The 20,865-nt window shown below is 42.2% G+C and overlaps 2 protein-coding genes and 1 long non-coding RNA gene across 3 annotated transcripts; 2 read left to right on the top strand and 1 right to left on the bottom strand.

Annotated features, from left to right (window-relative positions):
• Positions 1-264: 264 nt before the first annotated feature.
• Positions 265-4,222, bottom strand: LOC134461472 (zinc finger BED domain-containing protein 5-like). Its single transcript, XM_063214402.1, has 10 exons — positions 4,169-4,222; positions 3,680-3,979; positions 3,297-3,549; positions 2,866-3,191; positions 2,654-2,738; positions 2,135-2,269; positions 1,704-1,861; positions 1,496-1,604; positions 1,155-1,398; positions 265-826 (listed from the first exon to the last, which is right to left on the bottom strand). The coding sequence occupies exons 1-10, from the start codon at positions 4,220-4,222 to the stop codon at positions 349-351; spliced, it is 2,142 nt and encodes a 713-aa protein (XP_063070472.1). The 3' UTR covers positions 265-348.
• A 3,478-nt stretch (positions 4,223-7,700) lies between these two features.
• Positions 7,701-11,024, top strand: LOC134461500 (uncharacterized). Its single transcript, XR_010037302.1, has 6 exons — positions 7,701-8,331; positions 8,433-8,537; positions 8,692-8,783; positions 9,297-9,379; positions 9,961-10,059; positions 10,967-11,024. It is a non-coding gene; the product is annotated as an uncharacterized LOC134461500 (long non-coding RNA).
• A 1,526-nt stretch (positions 11,025-12,550) lies between these two features.
• Positions 12,551-17,902, top strand: LOC134461471 (uncharacterized). Its single transcript, XM_063214401.1, has 9 exons — positions 12,551-12,656; positions 13,234-13,314; positions 13,675-13,780; positions 14,070-14,830; positions 14,961-15,144; positions 15,836-16,093; positions 16,194-16,365; positions 16,715-16,863; positions 16,977-17,902. Exons 3-9 carry the CDS (start codon positions 13,711-13,713, stop codon positions 17,147-17,149), a joined length of 1,767 nt encoding a protein of 588 aa, XP_063070471.1. The 5' UTR covers positions 12,551-12,656; positions 13,234-13,314; positions 13,675-13,710; the 3' UTR covers positions 17,150-17,902.
• Positions 17,903-20,865: the final 2,963 nt, after the last annotated feature.

The raw sequence follows: 20,865 nt of genomic DNA, 5'->3' as shown, positions 1-20,865 counted from the left end.
TTCCTCTAGAATTTTGTGCATTTCTTAAATGCAATTTCTTCCATTCTAGTCGATTTTAGGGTGACTAGTTAGACATGTAAAATCCTAAATCCACATCTCATTCATAACCTACATCCTCAGCTGCCCTTCAAAAGACAATGTTGTTTAACAGAGAGAAACTAGTCTAGGCTGGTTCAACAAATTTCAAGGCAAAGGTGAGATGGTATATGAAGATTTTTTATTTTTTTTTCCATGCCAGTCATAGATCAATTCATATATTCAATTAATAACTTAATATATACAATATAATATATTACACAGATAGACAGACAGACACACACCACCCAGAAGATATCAGTGTGTGCATATTTAATCATCACATCGTAAAGAACCGTTATAGCGGGTTGTAGCAGACTTTGAGTCTTTCACTATCTGAGCCGGGGGCTCATACTTGTAGCACGGCTCTAGGTCGTTCATTTTTATGCGCATAATGGAAGAGAGGGTACCATCGAGTGAAAGCCTATTTCTTGTGTCGGTCTTGTTAAGACCAACAACAGAGAAGACGCGTTCAGCGTCAGCGTTGGAATGTGGCATACAAAGGATTAGTTTGGCAACCTTTGCCAATCTTGGAAATCGGAGGGTTCCACTTATCTGGCTCTTGATGGTACTAAGATGGCCCCAGATCCTATCCATCCGATGATACTCCGAATCCTCACTCTCTCTCACAACGGCGCTTCTCCAGATTGCCTCAGGGATGTCGGTCTTCTCCAGCATCTGGTACTCCAGGTACTCATCGCTTAAACGGTCCTGTTCCCTAGGGCCCTCACATGGTAGGAGATGGTTGAACCTACATAGAACAGAACAGAATGGAATAGAATAGAACAGAACAGAGCGCCTTGATGATTATGTAAGTACAAATAGACTATACATAAACATTGTGCAAATCCCACTGGAGTGATAGACACATGACAGTAACAGATTTGAGATTAAATTGGCTAGCAGTCATTGAGATGACTTCAGCAATACTAGAGCAAATAAGAATGAACAGATTAACTGACTTGATAGGATAGTGCAAATATGACAGTTCATAGAAAACATGGCATTAACAGTACAAAGATGACAGTTTTCAGTGCTCAGACAATTCATCCTCCGATATAATAACAACAAATAAATACCTCTCAGTAAAGTACTGCACGCACTCCACAGACACATCCATCTTCTGATTGAAGTCCACGAACTTGGAGTTACGTAGTACTTCATCATTCAGGGGTAGCTTGGCCCGGGCATACTCCACGGATCGTCGGAAGAAGTTTCTTGCTCCTCCGTGAAACTTTTTGACAGCCTCAGGGGACACACAACCATCTTCAACCAGTCTGTTTAACGTGCATCTGGTTGTGAAGCCAATGCCAAGCTGTGAATCTATAGGTATCACAAAATTCAAAAGGGTCATTCCAGGAAACAGACATAGAATTCAGGAAACTGTCCCCATTAGTAAAACTTCTGCCCTCATACTGACCTGGCAGTTGGTTGTCCTCATTTAGGATGTCCACTCCGTTCACATCAACTTCTTTGAAAGACCCTGGCTTCAAGAATTTGGACATCAGTTTCCTGATGTAGAACCTGATCTTAAGTACAAAAACAAAACAAAAAAAATGATATTGCAAATGCTATGTACCATGCAATAATTGTAATCTTAACCACTTGCAACATTGCATGTAACATACTTGGTCATGAAGAAGGTAGATGCAGGGGTCTTGTCGCTGGAACAGAAGGTTAAACTGAGTAAAGATGATCAACGCCGACTGATAAAACAGCAAATGGATTTCAGTCATAGGATCCAAAAACAGCCGTTGCAGGCGGACACATCTCGCTTGTTTCTCATCTGGAAGTACCAATACAGGCAAAAGCAAAAACACCAACGGAAAAAAATCAGTTACCAGTAAAGATTAATGACATGGAATATTAATAAAAATGTATTTAGGGTACTTCAACAATTCTAATCAGACAAAATCATAGGACAGAAAACTTTTGCATTCATGCATATCTGTTCCAAATAGTGATAAAAAGGTGTGAATCTTGTGCTTTAAAAGCTACAATCAGACTGAAAATGCTTTACAGCGTGTATAATGAATTAATGCACTAGGTCAGTACTTACTGCAGCTTCCAAAATAGCTGCGGAGTGCAGCATACAGACGTAGAATACGCATCACCACGCTCTCCAGACTCAGCCATCTAATGCTCACATGGAGCAGCACCTCCATGTAGGTAGCGTCACAGAACTCGCAAAACTCTAAAATGATAATTGAAATATTGATATAACGTTCCACATTTCATTTTTATCTACAGAAAGTCATTGGTTGTACTCAGGGCTCTAAATTAACACCTGCCAAATGGCCAAATGTTGGTGAAAATTCAGTTTGACTGGTAAAAAAGAAAACGTTCTAGCCACTTTTACCCATTAGTGAGTGTGTGTTTGGCTGGTAACATCTACTAGCCATTTTGGCTGGTGAAGAAAAAAGTTAATTCAGAGCCCTGGTTGTACTACATCAGGTGTCAATTTCACAACTCTATTACCCCTTACATTTGGGCTGGGAACTTAAATTATGTTTTTGGCTTCTTATTAGCAAGAATTTCTAAAATGTAGTTAAAAAGTACAGTCAGGTGACTGAGTTACCATTAAGTTTGTTCTTTCGCTTGGTGCTGCTCCTGAACCAATGCCCTATGTCAACTGCCATCTCTTCAATGTCGAACCCAGTGATCTATTTTTAAGACAAACATTAACACAGGTCACTTTATTCAGATGTCTGTCACGTACTTGTACATATTACACTTTGGAGTACATTTTTACTTTACATGTCTGTCATTTCAAGAAATTTCACCAATTACCTCTTCGTACACTGCACCAGCAGCAGATGCGTTGTTGTGGACAATATGGCACGGGCATCCCAGAATGAACATGGCTGGATTCTCCTTCAAAGCCCTAGTCTTGATTGAGTTCCTACCTCCAAGATTGACAGCGGCATTGTCCACTGACAGGGAGATGCAATTTGACCATGGAATTTCGTGCTTCTTTAACACAGAGTCAATTTTTTGGAAAATGGTCTCTGCGGTGCCACAGTGTTCCCCCTCTGTAACACCCATGTCCAGAAAGCGGTGGACCACACCATCCCCGCCAAAGGTCTTAATTGTGATGGGATTCATTTTCTCCATCCCTGAATTCACAAAAGAGTCATTAGTTAAGGCATTCATATTACATCTTCACAGCTAGTTGGAGATCACCCAGGTTATTCGCACTGGTACAAGAATTAAAATATCACCTGTATCATTGGACCCATCAGTAGAGAGGCTGAATGGCTTCTCCCTCAGGTGTGTCACCAACTCCGCTAACATGTAGGGACTCACTGCCCCGTTTATAATGGCAGCAGTCTTGGTCCTTGCTGATGCATACTTGCGGGCAATTTTTGAGTCGGGGAAACATTCCTTGAAAAGCGGGCTAAGATGGTCAGCAAAGGCTAATGGAATGTTGTGGTTCACCATTACCACCGCTACTTTAATCTCTGCCCTCCTTGTCTGCAAAATGAGAAACATTTAAGTGTTACCTTTCGTACAACACATACAGAATACATAATAAAAGAGTAATTTAGCACCTGCAGCTGAAATATGAGCCTATGTTTAGCACTTTTATGGGTTTTCCAATCACCTGCGCCTCAAGATTCAGCTCTTCCGTTCGTCGACAGAGGAAGCTATCTATCGACTTCGAACACTCTAGACTCCTTTCCTTCTTGGTATGTCCATCAGTGCGTATATGCCTTTGAATGTCTGACCTCCCCATATGGCTGCACTCCAACTCCCGCCTGCAGATGTCGCACCAGAAATGGTGCTGGGTGCTCCCAGGCTTTATAAAAGGCCACTCCATACTCCATTCCGCATTGAACTTGGTGCTGTATTTCGCTGCCCCTGTTCTGGACCTTTTCTTTGCCCTGTCATCCTGATTAATAGTCTACATAAACAAATAGCATCCTCATTTCACATCAGTTATACACAACACAAGTAGCCAATTACTGGAGGTGAACATTGAAACATTGAGAAAGTAAAAGGCTAAGCGCAGCACCGGCACTGCCAATACACAACTCTGCAGAATATAGCCAGGTGCAACATCTTTGAAAAAAAATATTTTAAATAAGTGTACCTCTGTGTTAGTCTCTCCTTCCTCAGTCTCATCTCCACCATGTCCAACTTCCATTCTGCAGCTGGCTGTTGCCTCTACCTAAGAGTGAGGATCAAGATAATATATGATGAGATAAAACTTTGTCTGTTACACATGACACAGAAAATTGTCTTTTGGTGTGGTTCCAGTCATTTTCACAGACACTAAACAAACATGACAAAACAAAACATCGTTATGAGACAAGAGAATACATTAATTACTAGAGGTGCTCCGATCACCATTTTTTGGCCCGATCACCGATACCGATCACCAAAAATCTTTATCTGCCGATTACCGATCATTGCCGATCACAAAAATGATTTCCTATTTTTTTAATAGCATATTAATTATCCTTATTGAATACCATTTTTGCCCATAAACAAATCAATCTTAATTTGCACATGTCTATTATTAGGCTATTATTATTATTATTATTATTATTATTATTATTATTATTATTATCTTTCAGACTAGTGTTGGTAATAGAGTCTACAGTATTAATCAATGTATAAGTTATTGCATAGAATAACTAAACTATTTAAGATTGAATTGAAACTGAAACATTACATCAAATAGTCTTCCACATACGAGAAAAAAACAACCTGTCGCTTTAAATGAGCAGCCTCGTGAGGAGAGCCCCTCCCCTCTCTGTCACCGTCCACAGTTGCAGTGCTCCACTACCGTTCTGAATGTCTCTCAAGTTTTAACCACATCTGTCGCCGTTTGGTGTTTCAGCGACTATCAAACTAATCGACTGACTGCCAATTACAACTTTGAAAACAATAATTGACATGTTTGTGCTGACAACGTGAAGTTGTCGCGTGCTGACCGAGGCAACTACACAGGTTATAACGTAAAATGGCTCACTGGCGAGTACTCAATCGCAAATTACATTGTCAGGTAAACGGCGCATGGATCGGAAAATCAGATCATTGTTGATGCAGATATGGTTATGAATGGTGGAAATGAAGGGGGGAATGGCGAAAAGTTATAGACAAGCAAAGATGCCTTCTTTTGGTGCACTTGCAGCTGTGCAGAGCCAGCGCCTACATGCAGCGCCAGGTGTAAAGGCAAATGGTTGCGTGAGGAATTTAATATCGGATTGGTTTTTTGATCGGCATGTTTTTCCGATCACCGATCAGGCTATTTTTGGCCATTATCGGCCGGTCATGATCGGCAGCCGAGCAATCGGAGCACCTCTATTAATTACACACACATTCACCACGGCAGGCACAGTTGCCAATAATACACACACAATTGAGAAAGACAATACACTCTACCTCCTGATTAAAACGCTGCTCCTCTTCCCGCGGCAGCGGCGCCCTTCTAAAATAATTCAGCAAACTCATCTGGAGAAGGCAAACGTTCATTTTCAGATAATATGTTATGTTTTGCCCGGAATAAATTATAATACCACTAACCACACACCGATTCATACGAGTTTTACAAAGGCATCACATAACCGCAGAATGGCTGGCTAGCTAGTCAGCCTCCGTCTTGTGTTAGTTAGCTATTTGGCTTTGACAACAACGTATTGGTGGTCCAGGACAGAATAAAGTAGTGAATTACACGATTATGAATTAATCCCACTTCGTTATTCGGACATACAAACTATATATTGCCAGGAAGAGCTGAACCCCCCGCCTCCCCTTTTGCTTTTAACAGTCCGTTCTGGTGTGTTCCTCGGCAGTTTGTTAGCAACTTTCCTTGTCGCAGTGCAAGTAGTAGGTAACCAACTAGCTACTAAATTGCTAACTAGTTTAGCAAGGGAGCGCATCTACTGACTGAACAACACACATTCGCTTTGGTTTCTCGAACTAGCGTCTCAAAATGAATCATCACAACCAATTCCTCTCTGGTGGCGTCTATTATGTAGTTATTTGTTCAACTATAATGATGACAAACGTTGAAGTTGACCTTACCTTACTGATTTCGCGGCTCCTCAGAAGTGTCAAATTCTGTCCATCCACTCAGACTGAACTGGCCGCGCTCACTTGAATCGAATGGCACGCGCCATGTGTTGTTACAATGAATCTAATGCGCGTGCCATAGAGGATGGGTTACCAATCAGATTTCGCCTTGACAGACCGACGTCAATGACCAGCCGTTTCTCATAATCAACAATCAGAGAGGGCTTAGACACTCTGCTGTAGTCCAATCATGAGTTTAAGCATTCGGAAATTATAGAACGACAGTGAAAAAAATCAACACAGAAAGAAAAAAATAAGCTTATCTAGCGTGAGATTTCTTTGTTAAGTGTGAGAACGTGACACTAAGTCTGAAAGAGTGAGTGTCACGGCAGATGCGTGAGAGTTGGTAGCACTGCCTTTACTATGACTTACTCCGACTTTATTTAAGTGTGATTTAAACTCCAAGAAAAGTCAAGACAATCGAAGAAGCAAAGGAGAAGCTTCTCTCACTGAGAGAAGGCATCACAACAATCATAGTCCAGCATTAGTTCATTTCACATGCTAGGTTTCGAGCTAGGTACTGTAGCGTTTCCGATGGCTGGAAGAATGAGGTGAACGGGTGATATTCCTCAGGAAGGTTTATTAACTCGCCAAAACAGCGGCGCATACAAACAGGCAGCCAAACATCTCCAACTGTAACTCTTGACAACCACTTCTCAACGCGCAACATTCTAACCCCTAGCCCCCCGCCCCCCAGAACGCAGAATCCCACAACAACAGATCAACAACAGACACACTGGAGACAGGGTACGAGGCAAAGGGGAAACACATAGAAACAACACGAGAACACATCAGCAATCAAGAACACACTTAACATTAAATCTATAACATAGGTCGTTACAGTAGGCCTACTGACGTCTGCCTACCGATCCTGACTGTAGATAACAACCGACTACCCTTTCCAATGTGCCAATGCTATCCATGCCATGTCCCTATCCAAACGGTTTCATATTAACTATCTTGTTATCAACAAAAAAATAAACTGACGTGCACGTTAGGATTGTGCTGTGCTACTAACTTGGTTTGCAGCTGCCACAACACTAACTTGCTCTCATTTAGTCATGTTGTTGTTTCGTGTAGCTATCTCGTATTTTGGCTCTTCCTGGCTGCTAATACTTGCATAAAGTTTTCAAAATTAGGTTTTCCAACACATTCAGACAACCAACAAATCATTAAATTGCCATACCTTATTGTCCAAATTAGACTGTCCAGGCAGTTAGTGGATGCGGTCTCTCGTGAAGGAACTGCAGGTGACACAGTAGTGCTCCTCAGCATCGCTGGTGCGGGGTTGCCAGATCTTTCACGATAAATAAGCGACTATAGGGGCAGCAGGCGACACGCAGTGGTCATCTCGTGTAAGCCTACTGATCAGAAATCAGCCTTGTGCAGCATCAGTCCGACGACTGTCGTGTTAGGTAAAGTGTAAAACTGACCCTAGATCTGTCAGCCAGCGATCACCATCCCAGACAGCACGAAGCATCTTGCCGACGTCGGCTATTGGGCGGCGACATCGGGAAAACGTCGAGGCCCTTTTTGCCTTATAATCGTCATGCCAATTAGGTTGGTTTTAGATCGGCACAATAGCGGCAGAAGAGACTGTTTCCTGCTATGGTTTGCCGATGGTTTGCCAACTTAACCCCGACATCGGCAGTGCGACGCTTTGCCGATCAATTCCCTGCAGTTCCCTTCCGATGGTTTGCCAATGGTTTGCCAACTTAACACCGACCATCAACTGACGAATGTCCCAAACACAGTTTGCCGATGGTTTGCCAACCTAACCCCGACCATCGGCAACGCGACGCTTTGCAGATCATTTGAAGACCCCAAAACCAAAAGCCAGCGCCTGCTTGCTTGCAACCTGAGCAGCGCGAGTCCTGTTTGAAATTATTTCTGTTGTCAAGGGAACGAACATTTTCTGTTTACTTTACTGGACGTCGCAGCAGTAGCCACCTCAATCGTTTTTAGTTAGACGGCATTACCATTATTTCTGTTGAAATGTAGGTTTCAACATTACAAGTCAGGCTTTATTAAACATTTAATTAGGTTGCTGAAATAAATCTCTCCACCTGTAATGCTGTCTCGAAGGACATCCTCGTCGAGTTTCTAATCGATATCCGACCTCTTTCCCTTACCGTTAGCAAGTTAGCTAACGTGTCAAACGTACCCAGCAACCAGGTGAGTTTTTGTTTGGTTTTACAAGTTATAGTTTTGAGATGTCACATTGTATGTAGGTCGTGTGTAGTCTAACAGCGTTTTCTATTGTAATATAATTGTAGGCATACTACTCCCGTAATCAAGTTTCCTGCTGGAGTGGGGCTGTTGATTCTTGTCTAGCCCTGCCCATGATGACTGATTGAAAGGACATTACAAAATAGACTACGGTATGTAACACAACGATTATCTTTGTTGAACTTGCAATGCACAGGAAACACACACTACGTGAAGTGAGATACAATAATATTGCATCACATTCATAGCCCTTACTATAAGTAACTTCATAGCTTTCACTGCAATGTGTTGCTCTCGTTTTCACAGTCAATTCACCACAAGTCAAAATCAGATCAACAGACAGGGACCTTCAGCCTTCTCTTGGGAATATGCCAGATAAGCCATAACAAGAAAAAATGGTAAGTCTATCCCTACATAGGATCCATAACAAAATACTCTTAGTTAAATCTTAAATGTGACCTGGTGGCATTATTGCGTGAATGCTTATGTTGCACACTTAATGAATAAGGTCCTCAAGTGTGTAGAGTTTCGCTGAGTTCGTTGTTTATTTACATTTGCCTCAGCATAACTGTACAGCTGACACCGCTGCCTTCTGTATCATAACAAAGCCTGTCACTTCCACGTTTCGTTCTTCTTATGTGACCGAAGTCACTGGCTACTGCACCAGGGAGGGCTTCTGCACTCATTGCTGGTCCTATGATGCCATCTATTGGCGAAAACGTGCAACAGCATAATTAAACTAAGACAACTTCTGACAGGACAACAGAAAGACAGGGAATGAGAATAAAGGAATAACAAAAAGACAAAAATGGGGGGTCCACTACACTTGCATACAAACTGATTGTGATGCTGTCACTCATTTTCTAGTCTATATCTTTGACTGAAAAAGGATTACATTATTATGTTTTCAGGTGTTATGCCCCTGCGGTTGTGAAGAGGATGCTGTGGAGGTGGCAGCATGAACGTGTCACACAGACATTGGCTAAACTACTCGGTAGGTATAACAAAATAAAAGAAACCACCCCCTCAACCCTGTTTATGCTGCACTGTACCTATTATAACCAGTTTTTATATAGACCATTATTTGAAATACTATGAGAGCCTTTCTGTTAGGATACTGTACAGCAGGGATGGGCAACTGGAGGCTCGGGCGCCAAATGCAGCCCAACTTCTCACTTTTTTAAAAAAAAAGAAAAAGGACAGTTTTTAACCCCCTATAAATCAATAGTGTAAGCATTCAGGTATAAATAAAGAAAAAGTGAAGTATCCTTTTGTAAATTCTCTCAAATGCGTGGTGATGTGGCCCACCGATTGTGGTAATTAAAAATGTTAGCCCACCTTACAATGAAAGTTGCCCACCTTACAATGAAAGTTGCCCACCCCTGCTGTACAGCCTACATCCCTTGTACATGTCCTTACCAAACATGACATTGTTAATGCCTAAAAGTTATATGTCTAAATGTAAACCATAATATTAAATTGTGATGGACAGAAATCAACTAAACCAACATATTACATTCTGAATGTAGTTGTGCAGTGATACTGAGGCCAACTATTCCTGTCTTTATTTGCCAGGCTTCTACACTTGCCCTCAGAGTTCACATATGGTTAAGTGCACAGGTGTCCATCCAGGTTCATGCTGATGCTGGTAACAAGAGGAAAACATGCTGATTGGTAAGTGAGATCCCTGCTCAACAAAAATCCACACAGCACAACAAGTAAGCCTAGTTTGTGGTATCAAATGTAAAATGTAAGTTTCATCAAAAAGTTGTAGAACACATCTGAATAAATTGCAGGCCATCAAAGTAGTGAATGGGCAGGGAAAACACAACCAGTAGGTTTATGAATTACTTTGACTCAGCACAGCACAGCACAGGCGATGCTACCATTCCTTGGGAATATGACACAGAGGTCTGCTATTCCATTGTAAATATTGACTGGAAATGTTCATGTTTCAACTGTTTAAAAACATTGGACTCAGGGGGGGAAAAATCTCTAGGTGTATATAAGTGAAAGCCCACCTTTGCCATTGTGACACAGCACACAAGTATACACTGCACACAACGAAATTGCATTTTATGCCTCACCTGTGCAAGGGTGCAGCCTACATTGGCATCCCAAGGGAATAGTATGTTGCAGTGTGGCGGGAAGGTACCATGCTTGGGGTACCTCAGTCATGGAGGATGGAGGAGACAGCACTGGTTAATTACTCCCTCCACCAACCTGGCGGGCTGGGAGATGAACCAGCAACCTTTGGGTTGTTCAGCCCTGGGCTACAGGACACCCTAACCGCTTACCAATGACTGCCCCACTTATCCATGACTGTATAGGAAATACCACAGAGTAGCGAGTACACTTTTAAAATAAAAGGGTCAATATAGATGATAGACTTTTCATCCACAGGCAGGACTTAGGCTACATACAGTAGAAGGTGAAATCCTGCTTACAAAAACTGTTCTCAATAAATAGTTGTAAACTTTTGACATGTCAAAGTCATAGCCTAAACTGTAGGGTATGTTCTCATGTAAAGGGTGACTTTCACATCCAGCCCATGTTCACAGATTTTTTTTTTCTCCTGCAGGAATGATTCAACGATGGACACTTTGCTTAATTGTGGAAAAAATAAATGGGAAAACGTCTATGATTTCTTGTGTTTTCATTGGTGAGGCATATGGGATAAGCACTGATCAGGAAGACCTCAAATAAGGCGGAATTCCACTGCAGCGGTGAGAACATTCAGGCGTCTTTTTTGTTTATGGAAAGAGCTGATTTTCTAGCATGCTAGGTTCATAACTGCAACCTAAAATCAGCTGTTCCTCGAGACGTCAGGATGCTTTCCTCGCGCAGATGGGGTACGTCGAGTAGGTCGTAATTAAATCGGGTAAATGTTGGCTCATGGGTGGATATAAGGCGGCTAAACGTCGGCGAGATGCATGTAAATAAATGCATCGGCAAGACGTCTTTGAAAGAGCGGTAGCTCATCGGCCAGATGCTGGGCAGACGTCGGGATAGCCAATGCATCGGTAAAACGTAGGCATTCCATCGGATGCCGCTCTTTTGCCGCACGTCTGCCCAACATCTTGCCGATGAGCAAACGCTCTTCTATAGACGTCGTGCCGATGTATTTTACATCGGAAAAAATACATCTTGCCGACGTTGGCAAGACATAAGTGTGCTGTCTGGGATGGATTGACAGTTTTCTCTTGTTTGTTGTTGGGTTGACGAACTTGAATGATTACCTGATAATTACCTATTATTGGTCTTATACTGTTGTTATTATTGTATATTTATTTATTTATTTTTAAAAATATATTTTTTTTATTAATTACTTGTCGAATCAAGGGTGGCCAGTAGCGACAGGTAACAGTAATTCGGGCATTCTAAACCCGGAAGTGCGCGTATTTTTGTAGTTTTTACCTTTAAAACTACAAAATTTGGTACCACCGGGTCACCATTAGTACTTCCGGTTTATATCACTGAAAAGACGAGATTCCCGTCTTCAAAACAAGCCGCGACTCATCCACTTCTGAACGGTGTAGCTAATCTTTCGACTGATTATTTGCGACAAATGTCATATTTATGTGAAACACAAGTTTCTACTTAAAGACCTCATGACACGTGGAGACAACCCTTTTTAGTTCAGTCTGAAATAACTATTATTTTCTAGCTGAGATGTATCCATATGACAAATATTCCTATTTCTCATGTTATTTCCTAAATTTGAACACAAGCCACTAAATTCCACATGCCAGTGCCACTCCCAGCTCCAACATAAAATGACGTATGCTCAGGAACGCCACCTCTCTCTTTACACCTGACTGCACGCACGTGCAGTCAACCATCCTGACAGGAATCGAAAGAGTGTAAGTTCGTTCTCGAATATTATTTTTAACAACATGCCCGAGCGGTGCGTTGCCGGATACTGCTCAAACACCAGAGAGAGCGGTTTCACCCTGCATCGCTTTCCAAAAGACCCTGAATTGAACTTGCTGTGGACACAGCAAGTTCGCAGGACGAGAACTGGTCCCAAAGGAAAACCGTGGAAGCCAAGCTCAACCTCTGTGCTGTGTTCTGCACATTTTCTGGATGAATGCTACGACTCCACCCCTGCTCTGAAGGGGCAACTTGGAATTGACGTTCGCCTGAAGAGGGTTTTGGGGCCCAAATCAGTGCCGACCATATTCCCTAGGGGAACAAGCTCGAGGGGGGCGAGCGGCACCGACGTCAGCTGCAGGGGGTCTCGTGCTCTGGAGAAAAGGCAGCGGCTGGAGGTAGGCTACGTTGAATCTTATTTTGGATTGCATTCTAATAATGAACTCGAGGGAAAGGAAGTGCAAAGAGATTTGTGTTTTATCGCGGCGTAAACCACTGAAGTTGGTGCCAGTTCTGAACACTTCAACAAAGCTACTAAAGTGCTTCAGCCGTGCATCTAAATTAATCGCAGAGTGTTTGCAAAAAGTCTAGTCTCCTTCCTACATTTCAGTTCGCCGCCGTAGGCCTACAGTTGGTACAGTACAATTATATTTGTCTACTAGTCTACTGTACCAGCTGAAAAGACAATCAATGCAACTCTATGCGACTGTCCCCCCCATCAGCGTTGTGTCCGTGACTAATGGAGCATGAACCTACTCTACGTGTTGACAAATAGCCTACTCTTGTCAGAACCCCAAACGAACATGCAGTAGCCTATACATGGGCTACTGAAAAAAAGCGCTACTGCAAATGTAATGTCATGTAAATTTATTACTTCTTTGTGTGTTCAAGAACAATCTGCAGTCATGTTTGTTTTGGGTTTGCAGTAGCGCTTTTTTCCTCTCCTACTCACCAGACATCATTATAATGTTTCAGACACTCCAGGAATGCCAGTCTGAGTATGCAGCTGCAGAGGAAATAGATGGCTTCACTGCTGATGGGGTCCCATCAATTGATGTAAGTTTTGGTAAACTGTGTAGGTCAACTAAGTTAGGCTACTAATACAGATCACATTTGACTAACTACACACCATCCTGGCCACTAGGCTTGTGTCAACCCCCTCTCTCAGACCTTACACTGGTTGGGTTTAGCACACTGTACACTGGTCTACTTTTTGCTCAGATTCTTTGTGTTGGGAAAGAAACAGTTTTTTTAAATTATCGTTTTATTTTTCATTTTACACACACACACACACACACACACACACACACACATTATATATATATATATATATATATATATATATATATATATATATATATATATTATATTATATATATATATATTATATATTCATGTATGTTCTTATTTATTCAGGTGAATTCAACAAAAGATCAACACTGTGACTTATGCATGCAAGCATGTCTGAGGCCACCAACAAGGACTATGGCTATGCAGTTCAAATCAAGTAGACGGGCTAAAGGTATTTACATTTTAGCCAAACACGTCTGGGGAAGCGGGTCCATCCAGCAATACATCTTGTGTACATCACTAATGACAATCTTTTTTTTTTTTTTTTACGTCAAACATGAATTTTTCACATCTGCACAAGAATGTTGGGAAAAGTATCTATCTGAGGTAGCCTACAGTAATTCACAATCTACTACTGGTTCAGGCAAACTTCACCTTCAAAAAGTTATGTGTAGTGAATGAAGATTTCCTACAGGCTCACACTGATTTCGATGTGCTTATCATTGTTTTTCTTCCCCCAGATGTGCAGGCTACAATAACAATGGTCACTGTTGGGACTCAGACTGAGACAGAGGATGACAACACAGAGCTGCAAGAAGATGAGTTGTGCGATTCAGATCACATGTCTACAGATGATTTGGATTCAGATCACATGTCCACAACAGATGATTCGGACTACAAGCTGCCATCTTCCGATGATTCAGAGGAGAATCCTGTCTCTGAGCACAATACTCCACCAGTGCCTCCACCTGAGTCGCCTGCAGGTCGAGTTTTTCTTGTTTTCTGGGAATGCATGGTGACTCTGTTTTCAACATGGTGCAGCTGTGGACGTTGTGGGAGCAGATCACTATCCTGGCACTGTAAAGAACTTGGAACATTATTGCAGGTCACCATACGATGCAGCGAATGCAGTAACCAAGGACAGTGGAACAGTCAACCTTTCTTTGGCAGAACAGCAGCTGGGAATGTGTTGTTGTCCGCTGCCATTTTGTTTAGTGGGGCCACTGTCACCAAGGTGCTACGTGTGTTATCACGAATGGGCGTTGCTGTAATGTCGGAAAGATCCTTCTTCAGACACCAAGACCAGGTGCTTTTCAAAGCTGTGAAGCGACATTGGGGCGAGCAGCAGTTTAGCATGCTCTGTCTTCTACAGGCAGAAGGGGAACCCATCGTGTGTGGGGGTGATGGACGTGCCGACACCCCAGGGCATTGCGCAAAGTACGGCACCTACTCGATGATGGAGCTCCGGAAAACGGCTGTGATAGACGTACAACTTGTACAGGTACATTTCAGATGTATTATGCTCCAATGTCGCTTTTGCCTGGTATAGAAAAAATGTCTTCTGTCGTTGGTGGAGGGACTATACTAGTCAATGTTATGCTCATGAAAATCTCCTGCTTTTTATGTTTTAGAGCAATGAGGTTGGAGGGTCCTACCACATGGAGAAAGTGGGCCTGCAGCGATCCCTTGAGAAAGTCCAAGGCTTTGTGGATGTCGGAACTCTTGTGACAGACAGGCACATGGGCATCAACATGATGATGAGGGAGGACCATCCAGACATTACGCACCAGTTTGACATATGGCATGTAGCCAAGAGTAAGTGCAAAATATTAATACAGTCCTTTTTTGGGGGGGGGGACGACATATGTAATATGTGAAACCCGTGCGTGCGTGCGTGAGTGGGGAGGACGGGGTCCATGTCTTTTTAGCCTGAACAAACATTGCCCAGTGAAATTCTCCTATTGAAACATATCAGGCTGTTCATGGATCTAAAAAGGCTTATAGTTACATTCGATTAGATTCTTTATTGTCCCATAGCAGATTAGATTCTTTATTGTCCCATAGGGATATTTGTTGTCACGTCAGACTGTTCAGTTCCATCAGGTTAGATCTTTGTAGTACACACGTCATTTACAATACATATAGTCACCATTTTGTCACACAGACACATGAACATCATCAGACATCTATATGCAATACATATACTCACATCTATTCATGTACACTCCAATATACACTCTACATACCTTTACGTTCCTCTCCTATCCATTTTTGTTGTTTGTTCTACCCTCCATTCTCATTTACCCACCTATGCCACCAGCTATGCATCCCCTCTCATTTCCCAGCTATGTCACTACACATATATTGGTACATACACACCCACACATTATTTCATCCATGCATTGCCCCAGGTGTGTGTGTGTGTGTGTGTGTGTGTGTGTGTGTGTGTGTGCCAGATGTACATTACATTCAGTATTTATTGATTCATCTACACACGTTTACTCAGGTGTCAAGAAGTTGCTGCAGAGCCTTGGACAAACCAGAGGTTGCCAGGATGTCAAACCCTGGGTGGGAAGTATAGTAAACCATCTCTACTGGGCTGTGGTCTCGACGCCTCCTGGCAATGCTCAACTTGTGGTGGACAAATGGATATCAGTTCTGGATCACATCCACAACAGGCACACCGGGTTCAAGGGACTATTCTCTTCTTGTGCGCACGGAGTCTTGGAAGGCAGGGAACAGCGTAAACCATGGCTGAAATATCGTGAGTATACTCCTAATGTTTATTTTATGGAGATTGTAATTGGAGTATCATGTTTCATCACGTTGCATAATTGACATGTATTTTGTACAATGTTCTTCAGATACAAAGGTGTCTGTTGAGGTTGAGAAGATCATCCGGAACAAGAGGCTGTGTGCAGATGTACAACGCCTGTCCCCGTCACACCAGACATCCTACGTAGAAGCATTCCACAGCCTGATTACACACTTCGCGCCTAAGATGTGCCACTTTTCATACAAAGGGATGGAGAGCAGGTAATCATACAGAAATATTCAGTGAAACATACTTTTAGGACATTATTATACTTGGTAGACTCTTTTATCCAAAGCAGCTTTCAATCAAGGACTTAGCCACAGCTTGCAACATTCGCAGTGCACAGGAAATGTACAGAGCAATGATTGTAAATGTCTCAGGACTTGTACTTTTGTTTGTTTCAAAAGACATTAGCGCAGGGTGAGGAAGTGTAGTAGTATGTCTCAGATAGACTGGGGCCATTTCTGAAGTGACTGGGGGTTGACTGAGGGAAGGGGTTGACCCGTTTATGTTTTCCTGTTAAGAATGGTCATCTGCTTCCTGTATATTCTGTTTGTGTTCATTTCCTAGAGTGATCCTGGCTGCTTTGCATTTCAATGAGAATGCAAACAGGGAGCAGCAGAGCAGAAAGGATGGCGAGATGATGTTCAACTTGCGGTATCCGAAGTATAAGAAGGGCGGCTACATTGTCAGGAAAGTGTTGACAGAGCCATCTTTTGGTAAGCATAATAGAAAGTTGATTGCAAATAAGATTTGTATTTTGAGATGTACTCGTGTGCTATATCTATTGTAGGATTAATTTGAACCTTGTCCACATATTCCTCTGCAACAGGCTATGCTGAAGAGCTGATGCGGATGGTGGAGGCTATGTGTCGAGGTGAGGACTACAGCTGTGATGACTTTGACATTCCAGACCCATCCCCTGTTCCAGAGCCACTGAGTGCATCATGTGAAAAGCCGGATAAGAGGGCAGCAGTCAGTGCACACACACACAACCCGCTTTAGCACCACAAACAACCCTTGAATATAGACATTACCAAAAGTTTGATGCAGATAATTCGAAAACCACAGTACAGGGTTTGTTGGAAGGACATTTTTTTTGTTTTGTTTTTTGTTTTGTTTTGGGCAGGTTTCCTTACACCAATTGCAGGTCAGGAATCAAATTAATTTGAATGTTGTGTGTACAGACAAAGCTTATATCAACACAACTAACAGTATTTAAATGAACTTTGTTCAAGTATGTATGAATCATTAATAATGAGAAGGAGGAGTAAGAGTAGAGGAGAAGTGTTATGAAATTCGTCAGCAGGTGCATTGCGTCAACAATGTAGGCTAGTGCGCTCTGCTGAATATGGACACCTTCCTACTCAGTTATGCACGATTCGAATTGGCATCATTATTATTAGTCTAATCATCATAATAATGTAACGCCCAAGAGCTTACATAGGAGTTACAATTAACTTCTAGTTTATAATCATAATCATAATAATAAAAATGATAGTAGGCTATGCGTAATAGTAGGCCTAGGTTTAATTCGTCAATAGGCCCTACATCGCGGAAACAATGCAGCCCGCGAGGCGTTGGATTTTTTTTTATAGCCATGGGATATTTTTTTTTGACCATGAAATGTCTTAATAGCAGTCTGGCCTTAGTTTATACATCAACTTGAATCCATCATATTGTGGCGAAGGAGAAAGCAGGCAGGCAATATTGTTCTTTATCAAAATGATATTGATGGACATATTTTATGTTTGTTCAATAAAATGGTTAGTTCACTTTCAGTTTGAAAGACGTGTCCCTTCCAATGTATTAACGATAAGCGCAGAGCTGCCGGTGCCTGTGACATGCCCATGGCTGCAATAATTAATAGAAATATTAACCTTTGTTTAAATGCACTTAAACTGAAATTCGACAGAATGACGGACCAGTTTCATGTTAACGTGGACTTGTTGCTGTCTCGGAGTACACAGAGAGAGGGGGGGGGGGGGGGGGGGGGGGGGGGGGGAGAGACGCGCACGTTTCTTAGAAGATCCTCCAAACGTTCAATAATCCGACGATATGCACTTCTTTGGAGGTTAATCCAGATTCAAATGATTATTGCCCCGTGTCAGCCGCATAACGCACAACACATTACGGCAAAAAGGTTCATGTTTCACTTTAGGTTTTCAAACATAAGTAAGTTGATTGTGCCACTTAACGCCATCTGCATGGCAATGTTGTCAATTATTTCATTATTCTTATAGCCTAGAAGTCGCTCTTTCTGTGGGGTTGGGTTTCCAATGTTGCTGCATCAACGTCAAATAATTCATTACGATGGAAGATTGACGGATGGGACTAATTGACAGGTCAGATAGAGCATCGGGAAAAGTACTTCTCGCACTTGTTCACTGCGTGCGTAATGCATTATTTTCTGCTGTTCTGTTCTGACTTCTCACACAAACAAGACTTTCGTATCATTAATGAGCATTTAACATAATGGCATGTTAATGTGTCTGGGCTCTGTTGTATTTGTGCACAGATTACTTGTCGGAAAGAAAATGTCTATCCAAGCAGCGGTAGTCTCAGAAGTGGGGCACGCAATGGTGCATGAAAATGTTTCGTTTCTCTTTTTGTTTTGTTTTAGATGACGTCGTGATTTTTTATTTCCACAATATGTTTAGTCATAGTCATCGTCATGCAGCAAGTATTTGCGTTGCGTTTCCTCTAAGATTTCCTCATGTGGCCATGCATTTAAGTCAGCTCTGGTTTCAAAAGCGTCAAGCAGTCAACGTCTTCGTCATGACAATTGGCTTGCAAAATGTTCGTTGACTGAGATGTCGTCCTCGTTGTCGTTGACGACAGCAACACTAGCTACGAGACAAACGCTAGTTCAGCGTGTCGTGTGACACGTTCATTGAAAAATATTCCTGCGGCGTAACATTAACAAGTCCGTTGATTTCAGTTTAACAAGTAAAACATATAATCAGAAAGTAAATTCAATATGTTTACCTGACATTTCCTTCGGTTACGCGGATATATTGTCCTCACAAGACATCGCTACAGGACTACAAATTATTCCCCATTTTTTTCTGAAGGAGGTCTTCTTCTTCTTCTTCTTCTTATGGGATTTTAATGGCGGACTGGACGCCTACAGGCGTATTGCCGCCACCTACGGGATAATAGAGCTCACTACAGTATATGGGCCTCATATTCTGGCATAGAGGCCAGAGGATTTTAAAAACTTGAGAAGACTGGTGGTAACTTTATAGTCCTTCAATTGTAACAGGACGGGGATAGAAACAGTGGTAACACCAAGATCGGAAAGATCACTGAAAAGTACACGCCTAAACTGTCTATACTTTACACACAGTATTAAGACATGGGAAACTGTCTCAGGTACTCTACACACGTCACACAGCCCATCTTGATGTTTATGAATCAAGTGTAAATTAAAATTCAGGGCACAATGCCCTAATCTGAGACGTCTTATCACTACCTGCTGAGACCTAACTCCAGATACTGTACAGTGGGTACTTATAGACGGCTGAATTGCATACAAATGTCTCCCCTTTACCTCTTTGTCCCACTGGAGCTGCCATGACTGGAACACTTTTTCCATAAGTCTACTCCTTAATTCGGTTCGACCAGGCCTGACTAGCAAGGAAACCTCGTTGCTCTCTAGGCTTTCTTTGGCACAGTGGTCAACAAGCTCGTTTCCCTCGACCCCCATGTGAGCTGGAACCCACAGGAATGAAATGTAGTAGCCTCTCCTGTAAAGGTCATACAGCAGAAGGAGAATATCAGAGATTAAATCAGGACGAGCATTAGAAGAGAGAACTTTAAAGGGACAGTTTGGTCAATTTCAACATGCAGTTGTATTGCTCACGCTACCCTTGACTTGTCAGTACCTGGTGATGCCACATTTTTCGGCTCAGCCCTTTCCGAGATATGAGCAATTCTAATGGGGGCAGCGTTTGTTTACATTTTTAAAAAATGAAACTTAGGCCAACTCCAAATATTTTCCCAAAAGGTACTGCTGTTTGCTAGTTGTCTGCTGATGTTTTATAACCTTTTGGATGTTTTTGGGAATAAATAAAAATGTTTTTTTGAAATGTAAACAAAGAGCTGCCCCCATTACAATGACCAGGATCTCGGAAATGGCTGAAGAAGAAGAAAAAAAAACCTCAGGCACTGACAAGTCCAGGGTAGTGTGAGAATTACAACTGCATGTTGAAATTGACCAAACTGTCCCTTTAAGGCAGTGAAGAACTGATAGGGAGTCAGAGCAGATTAATACATTTTTAGATTGGTCCTCTGCTACCCATTGCAGGGCTTTTAAAATGCCCATAGCCTCTGCAGTAAATACAGACATATTATCACTTATTCTGAATCCTTTTTTATAATTAATCAATGGGATACAGAAAGCGCAACTAGCTCTACCAGAACCCGGGTCTTTGGATCCATCAGTGAAAATGTGTAGATAGGAGTTCCAGTTAAGCTGGATGTACTCCACAACAGAATCACTAGAGAATTCTACCTCTTCGTCATGTTTGAACTCATGCAACCCAAGATCGACTTGTACAGAGGGGAGGAGCCAGGAAGGGACTGGTCCCCAATGAGAGCTCTGGACTGGGTCCAAGTCAACTAAATTAAAGTCCTTGGCATGCTCCATACACTGTTTTACGAACGGCTGGTTATGTGCCTGCTGAGGACCAAACTCATAACAGTCCATAAGGATATGA

The sequence above is a fragment of the Engraulis encrasicolus genome, chromosome 13 (assembly GCF_034702125.1).
Source record: "Engraulis encrasicolus isolate BLACKSEA-1 chromosome 13, IST_EnEncr_1.0, whole genome shotgun sequence".
Taxonomy (NCBI): Eukaryota; Metazoa; Chordata; class Actinopteri; order Clupeiformes; family Engraulidae; genus Engraulis; species Engraulis encrasicolus.
This window is presented reverse-complemented; position numbering and strand designations above follow the sequence as displayed.

Coding starts and splice junctions, on each gene's coding strand:
- LOC134461472 (XM_063214402.1), bottom strand. CDS start 4,222: ATGGAAGTTGGACATGGTGGAGATGAGACTGAGGAAGGAGAGACTAAC. Junction 3,980..4,168: donor AAGGAGAGACTAACACAGAG/GTACACTTATTT, acceptor TTGTTTATGTAG/ACTATTAATCAGGATGACAG. Junction 2,270..2,653: donor GCGAAAGAACAAACTTAATG/GTAACTCAGTCA, acceptor TTATCATTTTAG/AGTTTTGCGAGTTCTGTGAC.
- LOC134461471 (XM_063214401.1), top strand. CDS start 13,711: ATGCAAGCATGTCTGAGGCCACCAACAAGGACTATGGCTATGCAGTTC. Junction 13,781..14,069: donor ATCAAGTAGACGGGCTAAAG/GTATTTACATTT, acceptor TTCTTCCCCCAG/ATGTGCAGGCTACAATAACA. Junction 16,366..16,714: donor TACAAAGGGATGGAGAGCAG/GTAATCATACAG, acceptor TTCATTTCCTAG/AGTGATCCTGGCTGCTTTGC.